This window comes from Mustela putorius, unplaced genomic scaffold, assembly GCF_011764305.1.
Source record: "Mustela putorius furo isolate JIRA1106 unplaced genomic scaffold, ASM1176430v1.1 tig00000382_pilon_pilon_pilon, whole genome shotgun sequence".
Classification (NCBI taxonomy): Eukaryota; Metazoa; Chordata; class Mammalia; order Carnivora; family Mustelidae; genus Mustela; species Mustela putorius.
This window is the reverse complement of record NW_025421367.1, coordinates 5608141-5626337: the sequence shown is the minus strand read 5'-3', so window position 1 is coordinate 5626337 and position 18197 is coordinate 5608141. Positions and strand designations below refer to the sequence as shown.

General features: G+C 38.0%; 1 protein-coding gene and 1 non-coding gene across 3 annotated transcripts in view; both read left to right on the top strand.

Moving 5' to 3' along the window:
• The window catches only part of ARHGAP24 (Rho GTPase activating protein 24), a 508913-nt gene that overhangs the window by 84357 nt on the left and 406359 nt on the right, over positions 1-18197 (top strand). For both annotated transcript variants that reach the window (XM_045079402.1, XM_045079401.1), the window contains exon 2: positions 120-321. In XM_045079402.1, the coding sequence (XP_044935337.1) occupies positions 139-321 (183 nt within the window). In that variant the 5' untranslated portion in view covers positions 120-138. The remainder of the gene's footprint in view (positions 1-119; positions 322-18197) is intronic.
• Positions 10053-10216, top strand: LOC123391888. The gene has a single exon (XR_006606572.1). It is a non-coding gene; the product is annotated as a U1 spliceosomal RNA (small nuclear RNA).

Sequence of the window (18197 nt, the reverse complement as noted above, 5' to 3'; positions counted from 1 at the left end):
TTGATACATGTTTTCCCCTCTTCCTGCTTTCTTTAAGGGACAGAAGTGATTTAGGCGGGAATTGAATATGTCAGAGTACCTTATTCTTTCTTTTTTTTTTTTCTTCTTACTTGCTAAAGAGGAAAGTTCACCAGCTTGATGATGGAGGAGAACAATGACTCCACCGAGAACCCCCAGCAAGGCCAAGGGCGAAACAATGCCATGAAGTGTGGGTGGCTGAGGAAGCAAGGAGGCTTTGTCAAGACTTGGCATACCCGCTGGTTTGTGCTCAAGGGAGACCAGCTCTATTATTTCAAAGATGAAGAAGAAACGAAGCCCTTGGTAAGTAAGAAAAAATAAGAAGCCCTGTGGTCATAAACAAGCCAAGAGGTAGAGGGGTTTGCTAGGAATTGATGGAGTCTGAGGTCAACCTGATTTCCCTGGTCTCCTTCAGTTCATTGGCATCTTTCACACTTTTTCTCATTGTTTACTTTGGTTCAAGATGATGGATTTGCTAATTGAGGCCAAGAGGCAAAGCATACTTGTCTAATATTAATTTTGACTTTTACTAAGCTGGGAACAGGACGTCTGAGTCCCTCAGGCACACTTAGTTTATGAGAAATTTTAATGGACATCTGCTAGAAGCTATATATTGTAGCCAAAACATCTTTCCTTTTCTCACAAGTCAGTTACCAGCATAGATTTGAAGGAAAACTAGAAACACAACTTTCAGTAATTTTTGAGATACCTTCAGCATCAGTTCCCGGGGGGCTTCTTTCCACCTTAACTCATGTAAAATATAGATATGGTGCTAAATGGAACAACATCGATATATCCAATCAGCATACATAATACACTCTTCTGGGGATCGTTGTTGTGTCCTTTGTGGTTCCTTAGCAGTCTTGTATTTGCTTATTCACTTAACATTTTCTCAGCCACAAATCTCTAGGCTGCAATGAGAAAGAGGAAAAAACAAAAAGAAAGAAAAAACTCTAGCTCTTTCTGTAGCTACAACCATCTTTCCTAGCTGGGATCATCAGTTGGTGGAGGGAGGTGCCTCCCTGAGGTATCCCCAGTGTGTTTTCCCTTCATCTAGAGCTATAGGATATATAAATGAAAGAAGAAACATTATAGATCAAATGATATAGACATCCCCAACAGTATGTTTTTGAGGCTATTTCCCTTGTGTTAAAGTTCAAGAACTTAATTAGGAATTTGGATCAGGGCTTTGTTTTAGTATTTTACATTTTCAGACATAATTTCACAAAATTCTCATTTGTCCAGCTGAATTATAAAATAGCAACAAATGCACATTCTATAAATATTTTTGATTTTTTTGAAATATTTTTTAAGCATTTATTTACCAGGGCCAGGCATTAGATTACAAACTTATGTACATTATATTACGAACTGCTTAAAATAATCTTATGAGATAGGATTATCCCCATTTATGCATGAAGAAACCAAGGTTTAAGAATAATATGCATTACTCCAAATTAGACAGTGGTGCCATGATTTGCCTCCAGGTAAGTCCAAATCCTTAGCCAAAGACCTCATAAATAAATTAATAAGAATATCCCATAAGAAGAATTAGTAAAAATATCATGACAGTTATGGTGCATTTCCATACCAGTTCTTGCATTCCTTGTAGAAAACCAGTGGGGAATGTGGAGATTAACCATTACAGATGAAGAAATTGTGGCTTAGTGATATGAAGCAATGTGACCAAGATTGTATGGGCATTAGAAGCAAAGCTGTAGTCTTTTTTCTTTTGTCCTACACTCTAGGGTTCTTTTCTCATTGTACCTTTTTTTATACTATAGATTTTTTTATACTATAAATTACATTATGGTATCATCTTGAATATAAAATCGTGTTTATTAAACTCAGAAAGGGATCAGGTTGATGTGAGAAAACAGAATATGGAGGATCCAATATGGGGACTTTGATATGGAGAAACACATGGAATAAAATGGAATTATGAGTAAGATCCAATGTTTTATCCCAGGGAGTCTTATTCTTTTTTTTTTTTTTAAGATTTTATTTATTTATTTGACACAGAGAGAGAGATCACAAGTAGGCAGAGAGGCAGGCAGAGAGAGAGAAGGGGGGGAAGCAGGCTTCCTGCCAAGCAGAGAGCCTGATGCGGGGCTCAATCCCAGGAACCTGAGATCATGACTTGAGCTGAAGGCAGAGGCTTTAACCCACTGAGCCACCCAGGTGCCCCCCAGGGAGTCTTATTCTGATACAGTCTGGCCACAATGGGTACCATTTGAATGATTAATTAGGTAGGACCAAGGACCTAAATGGGGGATAAGGAGAGCAGGGGATTCAGGAGCTGAGTGAGTGAAGATACGAAAGAAGATCAATAAATGCTCTGACTCTTTGATGAGTTTAGTGTATCTTCTAGTAATGACTGTGGGATAGCTTGGATTAGGCCCAAGCTCAATGTTTCTAAAATCAGAGAATTTGCAGATGTCAGAGAATATGCATATGAACCCCAGTTTGAGGAACTCTGACCTAAGCTGCTCAAAGAGGATTTTATCAACCTTGGCTGTTATTTTAATTTCTCTGCGTAGTTTCTCAGAAGGCCTACAGAGTTAAGGATGGTCTTCAGGGCAATGTAATTATTTTGTTAACAAATTGGAAATATAAATAAGGAAATGCAAAAATTCTGGTTAATTCAAATGAAAATTTCCTCAAAATAAAAATCACTTTAGTTGGTAATATTTCTAAGATAAGTTGTATTTTGATATCATTATGTTACTATTGTTTCAAACTTGTACTAACTAAAATTAACAAAATAAAGTTTAAATTGATGAGAAAGTACTCATTTTTATACAAACCAGAGATAGGCTATTTCCCCAAAAAAGGCTTCTTAATTTTTCTTCCCAAATATCATTTGTTAATAAAATGATATTAAGTCAAAATTTAGGGGAGGGGCGCCTGCATGGCTCAGCAGCACGCCTGGTTAAGCGTCAGGCTCTTGATTTATGCTCAAGTCATGATCTCAGCCTTGTGAGATTGAACCCTGTGACAGGCTGTGTGCTGGGTATGAAATCTGCTTAAGATTCTCTCTCTCCCTTTCACTCTGCCCCCGCCAAATGGGGGTGAATAAATTTGAATTATTATTTTTGTTTATCGTCTTTCATAGCAGTTCAAGAACTAGGAATTTTGACACTATGTCTTTTAATCGTTTACACTAGTGTTCAAATACATGCACAAAGAATCAGATAAAAACTGACAATTTCTGTAGTAGAGGGCACTTAGTATTTTTAAGGACCATCAATTTGCTTGTGAATGGCCAATTCCTTACTTAAAAGTAAGGGTGTCTGGGTAGCTCAGTCAGGTGAGAATCCAGCTTTTGATCTCAGCTCAGGCCTTGATCTCAGGATCGTGTGTTCAAGTCCTGTGTTGTGTGAGCCTACATTTAAAAAAAAGAAAGAAAGAAAAGAAAAAAAGTAATTTTTTAAAGTGAAGGTAGATGCCTGGCACATTGTAAGTTCTGAAGCATATTTTTGAATGAGATAGTGAGTAAATCAATGAAGAGTATCTGTGGCCATGAAGGGCAGAGTTATTACCAGGTGCTGTGAGTAGTATTGACTATTCTCAACCTCATATAACCTCAACATAACTTAATATATCAAATTATAATTAATTCATGATAACAAAGTTTAAATCACATTAAGTAAATCGCTTTTATTTATTTATTTTTTACATTTTATTTATTTATTTGACAGATCACAAATAGGCAGAGAGGCAGGCAGAGAGAGAGAGGAGGAAGCAGGCTCCCCACTGAGCAGAAAGCTCCATGTGGGGCTTGATCCCAGGACCCTGGGATCATGACCTGAGCCGAAGGCAGAGGCTTTACCCCACTGAGCGACCCAGGCGCCCCAAGTAAATCTCTTTTAAAGAATCACCTCAGTGAAGAGCAATTGAACATCTTGAAAAATGTTAAAACTGGAAAGAATTTAGTTGTTATAAATCCCTTCCTTTTACAGATGGATTGTGTGTGTGTGTGTGTGTGTGTGTGTGTACGTGCAGGAGTGTGTATGTGTGTGGTGTATTGGCCATGGGATAATGTTAATGACCGGCAGGTGAGGAACTAAAAGCCAGATTTCCTTGTTCTTGATCCAGTCTTCCCTCAGTTTCACTTTTTGCCTGCTCACAAATTCTTAGCTTTTCTTTAGATTTTCTTTCCATCAGAACTCCTTCTTGCTTGTTTATTTTCAATATTGGTGCTTTCAAGCATAAGAATGCCCTTGGCTTGAATATATTTTGATGAGGGTTATTTCATTATTACTGGAAGGAACTTAACTAATGAAAAAATTCACCCTTTTAAGTATTCCTAACCAACTAAAAGTTTTCAGTAAACATAATCTGGATTTGTTTTTCTCTCTCTTGGAAGGCATTTATAAAAGGAGAGTATTAACACCCTTGAAATGTGTTTCTCCTCCCCTAGAAAAAGGGTTTCAATTTATCTTAGTGAAACTTTTACAGAGCTTCCCCTCAACTCAATAGAGTCAAACTCCATATTATCCTTGTTTTTAAAAAACACACATCTGTTGGGAGACACAGGTAAGCAAAATTCTGATGGGGACAGATAATCATGTAAGCACTGGATGCTCTTAATGATACAATTAATGTCAAACAGTGAGTGAGGATTCTGTGAAAGGGGGTTGAGGAAGGAGACACAAAGCAAGAGGTGAATGTTACCTGGGGTGCTGAAGGTTGGGGGAGTGCTCCAGGTAGTTAAACTGAGAAAAGAATTCAGAGCAGAGGAAAGACATAGAGTTGTAAAATACACCTCAATAGATAGCTTCATTTTGTGAGAGTGGAGAAATGACAAGAAATGGGGTTTGAGTGATAGGTGGGGCCACAACAACAAGGGGTGCATATGTTGTACAAAGACAACTATTCTTTGTTATGTGATGGGAAGCTATATCCAGGACTCCTATGCTACTCAAGTTGCAAAGCTCCATTAACTTGTTAGAAAAGAATAATGGCAGCCATGTTTAAAAAATGTATTAGTTTGCGCAGATGGCCATAACAAAAAGGTGGCTTCAAGAACAGAAACTTATTTTCTCATAGTTCTGGAGGCTGGAAGACCAAGACCAAGTTTGGTCTTTGGTGGAGCCTCTCTTCCTGGCTTTTAGATAGCTGCTTTCCCTGTATGTCCTCTCACAGGACATAGCCTTGTGTATAGGAGTGTAAGAGAGCTCTGGTATCTCTTCTCCTCTTCTAAGGATGAGAGACTTATTGGATCCTGGCCCTTCCCTTATAACCTCATTTAACTTTAATCATCTCCAAATATAATTACATGGAGGTAAGGGGTAGGACTTCAATATGTGAATTTGAGGGGGGACACTTCAGTCCATAATATCTAATATGTTGCAAACCTCTGTTAATGAATATAATTTTTTCAATTAGGTTTTTCTTTTATCTACACCTTCACCTTTCATCTCTACTAGGACTTAATATATCTGATTTAGTGCATTATATACTTAATTATTTGAACCCACTATTGGTGTCTTACATTTTTATTCAAATTGCACCTTGCCTTCTAAATGTTCTACGACCTGCACAAGTTTGAAAACATAGAAAGTCTCACTGTAACTTTTCTTGTATTTTCTTTTTGAGCAAAAGGCAAAATACCTATAAATTCTCCTCTCTCTGGAGACAGTGCCTGATTTGTAAACAAGACTTCACACCCCCTGATCAGGGTCCTCAGGCAATACATTAGAGGTATACCTCAAAATAGAACTATTTCATGTTTAAAATAAATCAAACTAAAGTTCTTTATATCCTATAATTTTTAAAATGGGAGAAATGTTAGTCCATTTAGGGCAAAGCTTTCTCTTCAAATCGTTTTCTACATTATTGCACTCATACAGATACTGATTTTACTCAGAACAGATTTTAAAAATAAAGTTAAGATGTGCCTAGCTGTCTCAGTTGGTCCTGAGGTCACACATTGGGTCCCACATTGAGTGTAGAGATTACTTGAAAAAAATGGTATTCCTAAAAAATAAAGTTGATTTTGGTTGTTTTCAAATAAAAACAACAATAAAACACAGAAAAATATTGTGTGTAGCCAATTTTAAAGAATGAATTAATATACCCATAGTTATTATAACATTTTATAAGTACTTTAGTTTTCCAGTTTTTAGGTTATATTTTTTCTTCTTCTTTTTTTTTTTTTATATTTCTAAAAATATTTTATTTTCTTTTTTTTTTAATTTTTTATAAACATATATTTTTATCCCCAGGGGTACAGGTCTGTGAATCACCAGGTTTACACACTTCACAGCACTCACCAAATCACATACCCTCCCCAATGTCCATAATCCCACCCCCTTCTCCCAAACCCCCTCCCCCCGGCAACCCTCAGTTTGTTTTGTGAGATTAAGAGTCACTTATGGTTTGTCTCCCTCCCAATCCCATCTTGTTTCATTTATTCTTCTTCTACCCACTTAAACCTCCATGTTGCATCACCACTTCCTCATATCAGGGAGATCATATGATAGTTGTCTTTCTCTGCTTGACTTATTTCGCTAAGCATGATACGCTCTAGTTCCATCCATGTTGTTGCAAATGGCAAGATTTCATTTCTTTTGATGGCTGCATAGTATTCCATTGTGTATATATACCACATCTTCTTGATCCATTCATCTGTTGATGGACATCTAGGTTCTTTCCATAGTTTGGCTATTGTGGACATTGCTGCTATAAACATTCGGGTGCATGTGCCCCTTTGGATCACTACATTTGTATCTTTAGGGTAAATACCCAATAGTGCAATTGCTGGGTCATAGGGCAGTTCTATTTTCAACATTTTGAGGAACCTCCATGCTGTTTTCCAGAGTGGCTGCACCAGCTTGCATTCCCACCAACAGTGTAGGAGGGTTCCCCTTTCTCCGCAACCTCGCCAGCATCTGTCATTTCCTGACTTGTTGATTTTAGCCATTCTGACTGGTGTGAGGTGATATCTCATTGTGGTTTTGATTTGTATTTCCCTGATGCCGAGTGATATGGAGCACTTTCTCATGTGTCTGTTCGCCATCTGGATGTCTTCTTTGCAGAAATGTCTGTTCATGTCCTCTGCCCATTTCTTGATTGGATTATTTGTTCTTTGGGTGTTGAGTTTGCTAAGTTCTTTATAGATTCTGGACACTAGTCCTTTATCTGATATGTCGTTTGCAAATATCTTCTCCCATTCTGTCAGTTGTCTTTTGATTTTGTTAACTGTTTCCTTTGCTGTGCAAAAGCTTTTGATCTTGATGAAATCCCAGTAGTTCATTTTTTCCCTTGCTTCCCTTGCCTTTTGCGTTGTTCCTAGGAAGATGTTGCTGCGGCAGAGGTCGAAGAGGTTGCTGCCCGTGTTCTCCTCAAGGATTTTGATGGATTCCTTTCGTACATTGAGGTCCTTCATCCATTTTGAGTCTATTTTTGTGTGTGGTGTAAGGAAATGGTCCAATTTCATTTTTCTGCATGTGGCTGTCCAATTTTCCCAGCACCATTTATTGAAAAGGCTGTCTTTTTTCCATTGGACATTCTTTCCTGCTTTGTCGAAGATTAGTTGACCATAGATTTGAGGGTCTATTTCTGGGCTCTCTATTAGGTTCCATTGATCTATGTGTCTGTTTTTGTGCCAGTACCATGCTGTCTTAATGATGACAGCTTTGTAATAGAGCTTGAAGTCCGGAAGTGTGATGCCACCAACGTTGGCTTTCTTTTTCAATATCCCTTTGGCTATTCGAGGTCTTTTCTGGTTCCATATAAATTTTAGCATTATTTGTTCCATTTCTTTGAAAAAGATGGATGGTACTTTGATAGGAATTGCATTAAATGTGTAGATTGCTTTAGGTAGCATAGACATTTTTTGACAGTAAGCTCGCAGCTCCGTGTTACCTTGAACCGGTCACAGGCTCGGTGAGCTCGGAGCGCGGCCGGAGGTCAGGCAGACGGGAGTAACTGGGCGCTGTTCTCTGAGGGCGCACTGAGGAGTGGGGCCCTGGGCTCTCGGCTCCTCCGGGCCGGAGACCAGGAGGCTGCCATTTGTATTCCCGTCCTCTGGAACTCTACGGAAAGCGCTCAGGGAACAAAAGCTCCTGAAAGCAAACCCAAGAGGATTACTCACCCCGGCCCCAGGTAAGGGTGATGTAATTCCGCCTGGGGCAAAGACACTTGAGAATCACTACAACAGGCCCCTCCCCCAGAAGATCAACAGGAAATCCAGCCGAGACCAAGTTCACCTACCAAGGAGTGCGGTTTCAATACCAAGGAGAGCAGCAGAATTCCAGAGGAGGAGAAAGCAAAGCACGGAACTCATGGCTTTTTTCCTGTGATTTTTTTTAGTCTTGCAGTTAATTTAATTTTTTCTTTTTCATTTTTTTTTTTCTCGCCTTCGGGTAAAATTTTTTTTTAACTGTTACCTTTTTCTTTATTAACGATTTTTTACTAGTTTATCTAATATATATATTTTTTTCTTTTTTACATTTTTCTTAGGTGTTTTCTTTTTTTTAAAATTCTTTTCTTTTCTTTTCTTTTTGTTTACTATTCTTTTTGTTTTTTTTTTCTTTCTTCCTTTTTGAACCTCTTTTTATCCCCTTTCTCCCCACTCACGATTTTGAATCTCTTCTAATTTGGTTAAAGCATATTTTCCTGGGGTTGTTGCCACCCTTTTAGTATTTTACTTGCCCCTTCATTTACTCTTATCTGGACAAAATGACAAGACGTAAAAATTCAACACAAAAAAAAGAACAAGAGGCAGTACCGAAGGCTAGGGACCTAATCAACACAGACATCGGTAATATGTCAGATCTAGAGTTCAGAATGACAATTCTCAAGGTTCTAGCCGGGCTCGAAAAAGGCATGGAAGATATTAGAGAAACCCTCTCGAGAGATATAAAAGCCCTTTCTGGAGAAATAAAAGAACTAAAATCTAACCAAGGTGAAATCAAAAAAGCTATTAATGAGGTGCAATCAAAAATGGAGGCTCTAACTGCGAGGATAAATGAGGCAGAAGAAAGAATTAGTGATATAGAAGACCAAATGACAGAGAATAAAGAAGCTGAGCAAAAGAGGGACAAACAGCTACTGGACCACGAGGGGAGAATTCGAGAGATAAGTGACACCATAAGACGAAACAACATTAGAATAATTGGGATTCCAGAAGAAGAAGAAAGTGAGAGGGGAGCAGAAGGTATACTGGAGAGAATTATTGGGGAGAATTTCCCCAATATGGCAAAGGGAACGAGCATCAAAATTCAGGAGGTTCAGAGAACGCCCGTCAAAATCAATAAGAATAGGCCCACACCCCGTCACCTAATAGTAAAATTTACAAATCTCAATGACAAAGAGAAAATCCTGAAAGCAGCCCGGGAAAAGAAGTCTGTAACATACAATGGTAAAAATATTAGATTGGCAGCTGACTTATCCACAGAGACCTGGCAGGCCAGAAAGAGCTGGCATGATATTTTCAGAGCACTAAACGAGAAAAACATGCAGCCAAGAATACTATATCCAGCTAGGCTATCATTGAAAATAGAAGGAGAGATTAAAAGCTTCCAGGACAAACAACAACTGAAAGAATTTGCAAATACCAAACCAGCTCTACAGGAAATATTGAAAGGGGTCCTCTAAGCAAAGAGAGAGCCTACAAGTGGTAGATCAGAAAGGAACAGAGACCATATACAGTAACAGTCACCTTACAGGCAATACAATGGCACTAAATTCATATCTCTCAATAGTTACCCTGAATGTGAATGGGCTAAATGCCCCTGTCAAAAGACACAGGCTATCAGAATGGATAAAAAAACAAAACCCATCTATATGTTGCCTCCAAGAAACACATTTTAAGCCCGAAGACACCTCCAGATTTAAAGTGAGGGGGTGGAAAAGAATTTACCATGCTAATGGACATCAGAAGAAAGCAGGAGTGGCAATCCTTATATCAGATCAATTAGATTTTAAGCCAAAGACTATAATAAGAGATGAGGAAGGACACTATATCATACTCAAAGGGTCTGTCCAACAAGAAGATTTAACAATTTTAAATATCTATGCCCCCCATACTTACCTGGCAGGGGAGATACCATGATCACGAAGGTGGTTTTCCCAGGGCGAGGCTTATCCATTGCACTCCGGATGTGCTGACCCCTGCGATTTCCCCAAATGTGGGAAACTCGACTGCATAATTTGTGGTAGTGGGGGACTGCGTTCGCGCTTTCCCCTGAAAAAAAAAAAAAAAAAAAAAAAAAATATCTATGCCCCCAATGTGGGAGCAGCCAACTATATAAACCAATTAATAACAAAATCAAAGAAACACATCAACAATAATACAATAATAGTAGGGGACTTTAACACTCCCCTCACCGAAATGGACAGGTCATCCAAGCAAAAGATCAGCAAGGAAATAAAGGCCTTAAACAACACACTGGACCAGATGGACATCACAGATATGTTCAGAATATTTCATCCCAAAGCAACAGAATACACATTATTTTTTCTTCTTTTATCTTTGAAATTAATTCCCACTTGTATATGAAAAAAAGTTAAAACTATACTGTGTGGAGAATCTGAGAAAAAGAAAATTTCTTCCATCAACCCTGAACACCCCTAACTCCTTTGAATAACTATTTAAAACGGTTTAAAAACAGATTTACAACAAGTTTGGCAACAGTATCTGTTTGACCATCTTTCACTAATGATAATGACAAAAGACTGTGACCTTAATTACAGATATTGTAGCATGAGGGCAGCAGCTGAGTCAGAGATAAAGTATCATCATTGTATTTATTCTAAATATAAGGCAGTTGTGTAGATTTTGAAAATGAATCCAGTGATGAATTCTAGTGCTTTTTTGAAACCATCTGTTTTACTTCCATCATAAAGTATATCATTCCCTGAATAATAGCTAAGGTTCTAGTTTGGTGATACTTGTGAGTGTTTTTGACATACCCGGGGTATTAGAATTTGTTAAGCAGTGATTTTTTTTTTTTTAATGGCACAGCTGCTTTTTTTTTTTTTTTTAAAGACTTTATTTATTTGAGAGAGAAAGAGAGAACATGAGCAGGGGATAGAGGGAGAAACAAACTCCCGCTGAGCAAGAAGTCCAACATGGGGCTCAGTCCCAGGACCCTGAGATCATGACCTGAGCCAAAGGCAGACACTTAATCAACTGAGCCACCCAGGCATCTCAAGCAGTAATTTTTAGAAGCCAGCCTGAGAAACTCCTCATGAAATGACTAAGATCCAAACAGACACCAACCCAATTAATCTAGTCTAGATTGTCTAGAACAGACATTGATCTGATTGTGTGGAGAGGGTTCTTTTCTGGACATGATGAAGATGACATTTTATAAACACTGAATTTTCTTAACTTATAGAGAATAAAGTGATTTTGAGTGAATTATAGTCTGAGGGTTGACCTCTAACGGTTCAAGAATTGATTACTGATTTAAGAGTAAGCTCTGATTTTACATATTTAATGAAACTTGTGAGTTAATGAAATCAAGAAATCTCTAAGGCACTTGGTTGGGAGTGGAGATTATGCTAAGTGAAATAAGTCAAACAGAGAAAGTCAATTATCGTATGGTTTCACTTATTTGCGCAGCATAAGAAATAGCATGGAGGACATTAGGAGAAGGGAAAGATAGAGGGGGAGAAATCAGAGTGGGAGAAGAACCATGAGAAACTATGGACTCTGGGAAACAGAGAGTTTTAGAAGGGAGGGGTGGGGAGATGGGTTAGCCCAGTGATGGGTATTAAGCAGGGCATGGATTGCATGGAGCCCTGGGTGTTATATGCAAACAGTGAATCATGGAACACTACATCAAAAACTAATAATGCACTGTATGGCGACTAACATAACACAATAAAAATGAATAAATAAATAAATAAATAAATAAATAAAATATATGAGCAAGAAGAAGACAAAACCCTAATTAAGTGTTTAAGGTAATATTAGGAACCTTGAAACTTGGATTTCACCCTTAAAATCACAAACTGACCTTCTATATAGCAACTGAATCTCTTGGTATTTAAAAAGATCTATAAGATGGTGTTGTGTGTCACCATAAATTTTATGGGAAATCTTAGCTCATTCCTAGAAATGATTATATCAAGAGATGATGTCATTAATACAAAATATTATTTTATTCTGTTTTTCATTGAAGTTTTTTTTTTTTTTAATTGCTTACTTCTATGCAGCCATTTCAGAGTGGTTAAGAATATAGACTTTGAGTCAGGTTTTTTGGAATTGAATCTTGACTCAGCCAGATATTAATTATGATACACTGAGTAGTGAGTAATCTGGTTTAAGCTTCAATTTACTAATCTGTGCAATGAGATGATAATAGTACCCATGTCATAATATTGTTAAGAGGATTGAATTAACTAATTTATGTAAATGATCTTAGAAAGCGGTAGCACATAGTAAGCATAAAATACATGTTAGCTTTTTATATTAGCATGACAAAAAGATCTTATTTAAGATACTTATTCTACTTGTTCATTTACTTGATTTTTTTAAAAAAATCATCACATACATTTCTAATGTGCCTCTAGTTATGCTAGTTTCCAGGAAATACAAAGGTAATATAACCAATTCTGTAACCAATATATTTCTTCTCCTCCTCCAAAAAAATAATATTAAAAAGAAGCAGCTTTTTTCTCAGGTAGAAAGTCCAAAGAGATTCCAGGTAAGTGAGGAGGAGATCTTCTTGGTCTGCTCCAAATAAGTGTTTAGAAACCTAGGCTGCCAGAGATTTTATAATTTTAACTTCTGGCTTCTAAATTCCCCATGAGGTCATTCCTTTCCCTGTCAAATAGAAGGCAGATATAAAAGGGAGTATTGCATAGAACGTTGGGCTGGACCAGGTGTAGTGAACTTCTGTTCACATTCCATTAGCTAGAACTGAGTCACATGACCAAACCCAGGTGCAAAGGGGGCTGATCTTGTAGCCCAGCTTTATCCTGGGAGCTGAGAAGAACATGGGTATTGAAAAAGAGCAGTCCCTGCCACAGGTGATGTAATAATATGAAGCATCATGAATTCAGGGCTAAATTCCAGTGGCTATTACAGATTACTGCAGTCACTATACAATATAATAACTATTTACTTTTGGAGGCCATAGGAGGGACACCTATTACCACTTCAAGATTCAGGGAGAGGTTTTCAAAAGAATGTATGTTGAACTGAGAATTGAAAGATGATACAGCTTTATTATAAGCTGTTGGGGTGGTATATATGGCACAATAAAAGGTGAAGGCCATGGCACTTTGGTAGATGGTTGGGAAGTATGTTATGGGCAAGGGAGAAAAGCAGACAAGAAGTCATGAGAGATACAATTTGGAGAGGTACATACAGACAAGCAAGCCGTGTTAAGGACACTGTGTTAATAGATTTTGTCCTGAGATCTTCCGTTTCCCCTGCTTTTACGTGCCTGTCTTCCATGGTTTATTGAATTTAGAGCTAAAGAGTGAACATAGGGCTCATTCTAGATGTAGCTCATTGTGAAGGAATCCAGAGTACCACCTAACCAAAAAGTCTTCCTCTGACAGTTCTGCAACTCTGTCTGGGGTTTCTGTAATTGGCTATTTTGTATTATGACATAATCTCTAGAAAAATGATGGGTAAGTAAAACACTACAGGTAAGCACTTGACTTTCTGTCATACATTATTACCTCAGCATGAATTGTGTATACCCATCAGGTCATTTTTGACTGTAGACAGAAGGATTGAGAAAATCTGTTGCTGCTGAAGGGGACACTTGTGGTGAAGAGCAGGTAGTGTCATGGACAAACATAAAGATTGTTGGGGTACCTGGGTGCCACAGTCAGTTAAGTGTCTGACTCTTGATTTTTGGCTCAGGTCATGATCTCAGGGTCCTGGGATTGAGTCCTGCAGTGGACTCTATGCTCAGCCTGGAGTCTGTTTATACCTCTCCCTTGGCTCCTCCCTCCTGTTCTCTCTCAAATAAATAAATAAAATCTTAAAAAAAAAAAAAAAACCCACAAACAAACCCTTGAGATTGATGGGTGGGACATGGTAGCCAGTGAGAACAGAGTTATGAGATTTCATCCTCGTAATTTTCTCTAGAATTGACTTTGTACAATATGGGCATTTCCCTAGAAAGCAGCTGAAGGCAGCTGTTTTGTGTAGATTATCGAGTCAGACTGCCTGGGGTCAGATCAGACTCCATCACTAGCTATAAGCCTTAGGTAAATTTGTTTTTACTTACTTCATTAAATTATTAATCAGTTAACTATAAGTGATAGATAATACCTACATCACAGGGTAGTTGTTAGCATATCTGAAATGATTCTAGAATACTCTTTTTTTCTAGAATACTTACAGGACCTGACTAAATATTAAGTATTGTTGTTAGAATCATCATCACCATCATCATTTTTTTTCCATCACTGTCTATCAGGATACCCTGTCAGTATCTATAATATTTACTTTATTACTTGAATAATGAAGAAAATAATAGATGGTCAGTTCGTATAAGTAATGCTAACTTCAGAGCAGAAGATAACTATTTTTACTTGTGACCTGTGCTGTCAAAACACTGAACTCACAGGGAAAGATTCTCAAAAAACAATGCTCACCTCTGTAGGATGTTGTTTCTCTTTGTTTAAATTACTTTTGGGGCTCCTTCAGAGCTTATCAAAATGATTATGATAGCAAAGGAGACTTGAAGGATTTTCTTTGAGAACTGGACCACCCCAGAGAGAAGCAGCCCTGGTTTTCTTATCTTATTCCTCAACCCCAGTTGGAGAGTGAATTACTGGAATTGAATCCCTTGAGTTCTGCTTCTAACATTTAATCATATTGACTGAAGCCTTTTGTATTTGGGATGCAATTCAATATACGGAACCAGATAGTCTGTATATAGATTATCTCATTAGCATAAACCTAGGCATATTTCCACTCTCTCAATTAGTGGAGAAGAGAATTTGGGGGAAAAATGAATAGGTGAAAATGTGGTTTGAACATTTACATTTATAGTGCTTAGAGTAATGTATTTTAAAAGGTGACTTTTTCCTCCCCTGATATATGGAGCATTTCACAGCCATTTGCTAGTTATTTTCTCTTAAGTTTCTTTCAGGAACTCAGTCTTCCTGTCCTTTCTTTTTTACCATTGTCTTGCCTAGTTCCAGCTAATCTCTAATTTTCTAGCACTATTACCATATGTTTGTTCATTCAGTGAATATTTATCAATTGTAAAATACATAAATTATTCTTTATAAAACATTTTGACTGTCTTTATGAGAAAGCAATGCCAGAGGCATGTATTGGTATTCTCACTTTCTGAATTTTGGCTTCTTTCCCTTAGCATAATATTTTCAAGATTCACCTGTGTCTAGCGTGTATCAGTAGTTCATTTCTTTATATGGCTGAATAATATTCCATTATATCTATATGTCACATTTTCTTTATCCATTTTTTCGTTGATGGACGTTTGGGTTGTTTCCACTTGGAAACTATTATGAATAATGCCACTATGAGTACTTATGTGCAAGGTTTTGCGTGGATGTATGTTTTCATTTCTCTTGATTATTTATGTAGGAGTAAAATTGATGGTTTATATGGTAACCACGTTTAAACTTTTGAGAAACTATGCCAGTCATTTAAAAAAAAAAAAAAGATTTATTGGGACACCTGGGTGGCTCAGTTGGTTGAGCATCTGCCTTGGCCTCAGGTCATGTCCCAGGACCCTGGGATCAAGTCCCATATCTGGCTCCCTGCTCAGTGGGAAGCCCGCTTCTCCCTCTCCCACTCCCCCTGCTTGTGTTCCCTCTCTCACTGTCTCTCTCTCTCTGTCAAAGAAATAAATAAAATCTTCTAAAAAAATTTATTTGTCTGAGAGAGAGAGAGCACATGAGAGAGAGATTGCAAACTGGGTGGGAGGGGCAGATGGAGATGGAGTGAGAGTCTTAAGCAGACCCCCCACTGAGCATGGAGGTCCACATGGGGCTTGATCTCACAACCCTGAAATCATGACCTGAGCTGAAATCAAGAGTCAGACACTTAACTGACTGTGTTATCCAAGCCCCTTCTACGCCAGTCATTTTTAATGATTAAATTTCAATGTAATTTAAAACAGAAGCCTCATGCTTACTTTTAATTTCATCTATGTTCCTCTCCATCTTAGCGCTTATCAGTCCTGAGGAATATTTCAAGCAGGGAGGATGCACAGTATGCCTATGTTCTTCTCCTCTCTCTCCACCACTAAAGATGGGGGAGTGGGGGAGAGACAGAGACAGAGAGGCAGCAGAGATAGAGAGAGTGAGAATGTGTGTGTGTGTGTATGTCTGTGTCTGAGAGAGTCATGCACTGGATGCTCTACTTCTTTTTGAGGCCTGTCGTATTGAGAACTGACAGGGGAGGGAAGAAGAGATCAAGGACAAAAGCATCTCTAAGATCCTATCGCTGTACGAGACTACAGCAGTTCTCTTGTTTGTCTGGCTGAATTCATGGTTCTTTATAACCATCTTGGCCTCCCAGGAGTTTGGAGATGCGGCAGTTGCTATCTTGTCCTCATTTTCTCCCCTTCAGCTCTCCGAGGGGGCAGTGCACCCACAGCTTCTTGCTGCCAGGCTTTCATTACCAGGTGTCGCACCTTCCCTGGTTGAACTTGATCTCCTGGAAATTCAGGTGTGGCTGATAGGACAAATGTAGCACTCCAGGCTCCTTTACATTGTCATAAAATTTTCTCGGCCCTGCAATTCTTTTGCCCTTTACTCAGGGATATGTCTAAGACACCCCAAGCACATTACAGAGTTAAGAACAACCTGACAGTCTCTCCAGTGGCAAGTGATTCTTCTGGAGTTCCTTCTCTTTTGCCTTGAGAGGCTTAGGTCTTTCCTCCCATACTTCTTTCCTTAGGCAAAAAGAAGACAGGTAATAGTGCCAGCCACAGTAGTAGTATCTGATTGGGTTGGATTCTGTTGTTTTTTTTCTTATTCTGTTAGAATAGAAAGGCACTTAGCTGGTGCCTGGGTAGCTCTGTTGGTTAAGTATCAAATGCTTAATTTGGGCTCCTGTCATGATCTCAGGTCATGAAATCAACTCCTGCCTCCAGCTCCATGCTGTGCATAGAGCCTGTTCAAGATTCTCTCTTCCCTCCACGTCATTGTAAATGGCAAGATTTCATTTTTGATGGCTGTGTAGTATTCCAGTGTGTGTGTGTGCGTGCGCGCGCGCACACACACACACACATATGTATATATATCTATATATAGAGAGAGATATACCATATCTTCTTTATCCATTCATCAGTCTATTCATCAGTCTATGGATATTTGAGCTGCTTCTGTAATGTGGTTATTTTAAATAATGCTCCAGTAAACATAGGGGTGCATGTATTGATGGGATTATTTTCTTAATTCCTTTTTCTGATATTTCATTATTAGTGTATAGAAACACAACAGATTTCTGTATATTGATTTTGGATCCTGAAATTTTACTGAATTTTTTATTAGTTCTAACAGTTTTTTGTCAGTGTCTTTAGAGTTTTCTATGTATAGTATCATGTTATCTCCATATAGTGAATGTTTTACTTCTTCTTTTCCCATTTGGGTGACTTTTATTTCTTTTTCTTTTTTAATGTCTCTAGTTAGACAAATACAATTTTTAATATATCAACATATTGAACTACTAAAAATTTATCATAATCAACACTACATATATTTTGACAAGATAAAATATCTTTCTCTTATAACTCATTGTTCCTGTTTTTCAAAGTCAAAGAAGAGATTAACAGAATCCACTCAGTGTATTAGCATAAGCCTTGCTAAATTTTGTGAGCCTGGATTCCTACTTAAATATATTTTCTAAGTACAGAGTCACAAATGCTTAAATAAGATGGCATCCCTCTCTAGAGTTAAAACCATATTTCAGATAAATAGATGCACACCTTCTGTCAGGCCTCCCTTGTGTCCAATCTTGAGAAATGAGGTTATTAGAATAAAGAATGGAATCTATAGATGTCAGCCCACTGACCTGGATGTGGCTGAATGTACAGACGTCCTGGCCTTGGTTTCAGCGTGCACTGATTATTTAACTAAGCCAGCATAGCCCTAACTTAACTCTGGTATTTAATGTTCAGAATCTCCTCCAGAGAAGGCAGGCAAGAAACATTAGCACTAAGACAGCTTTCCAAGGTCACATTCCTGCATCTATGTTGAAACTTTTTCCTAGGTTTTTT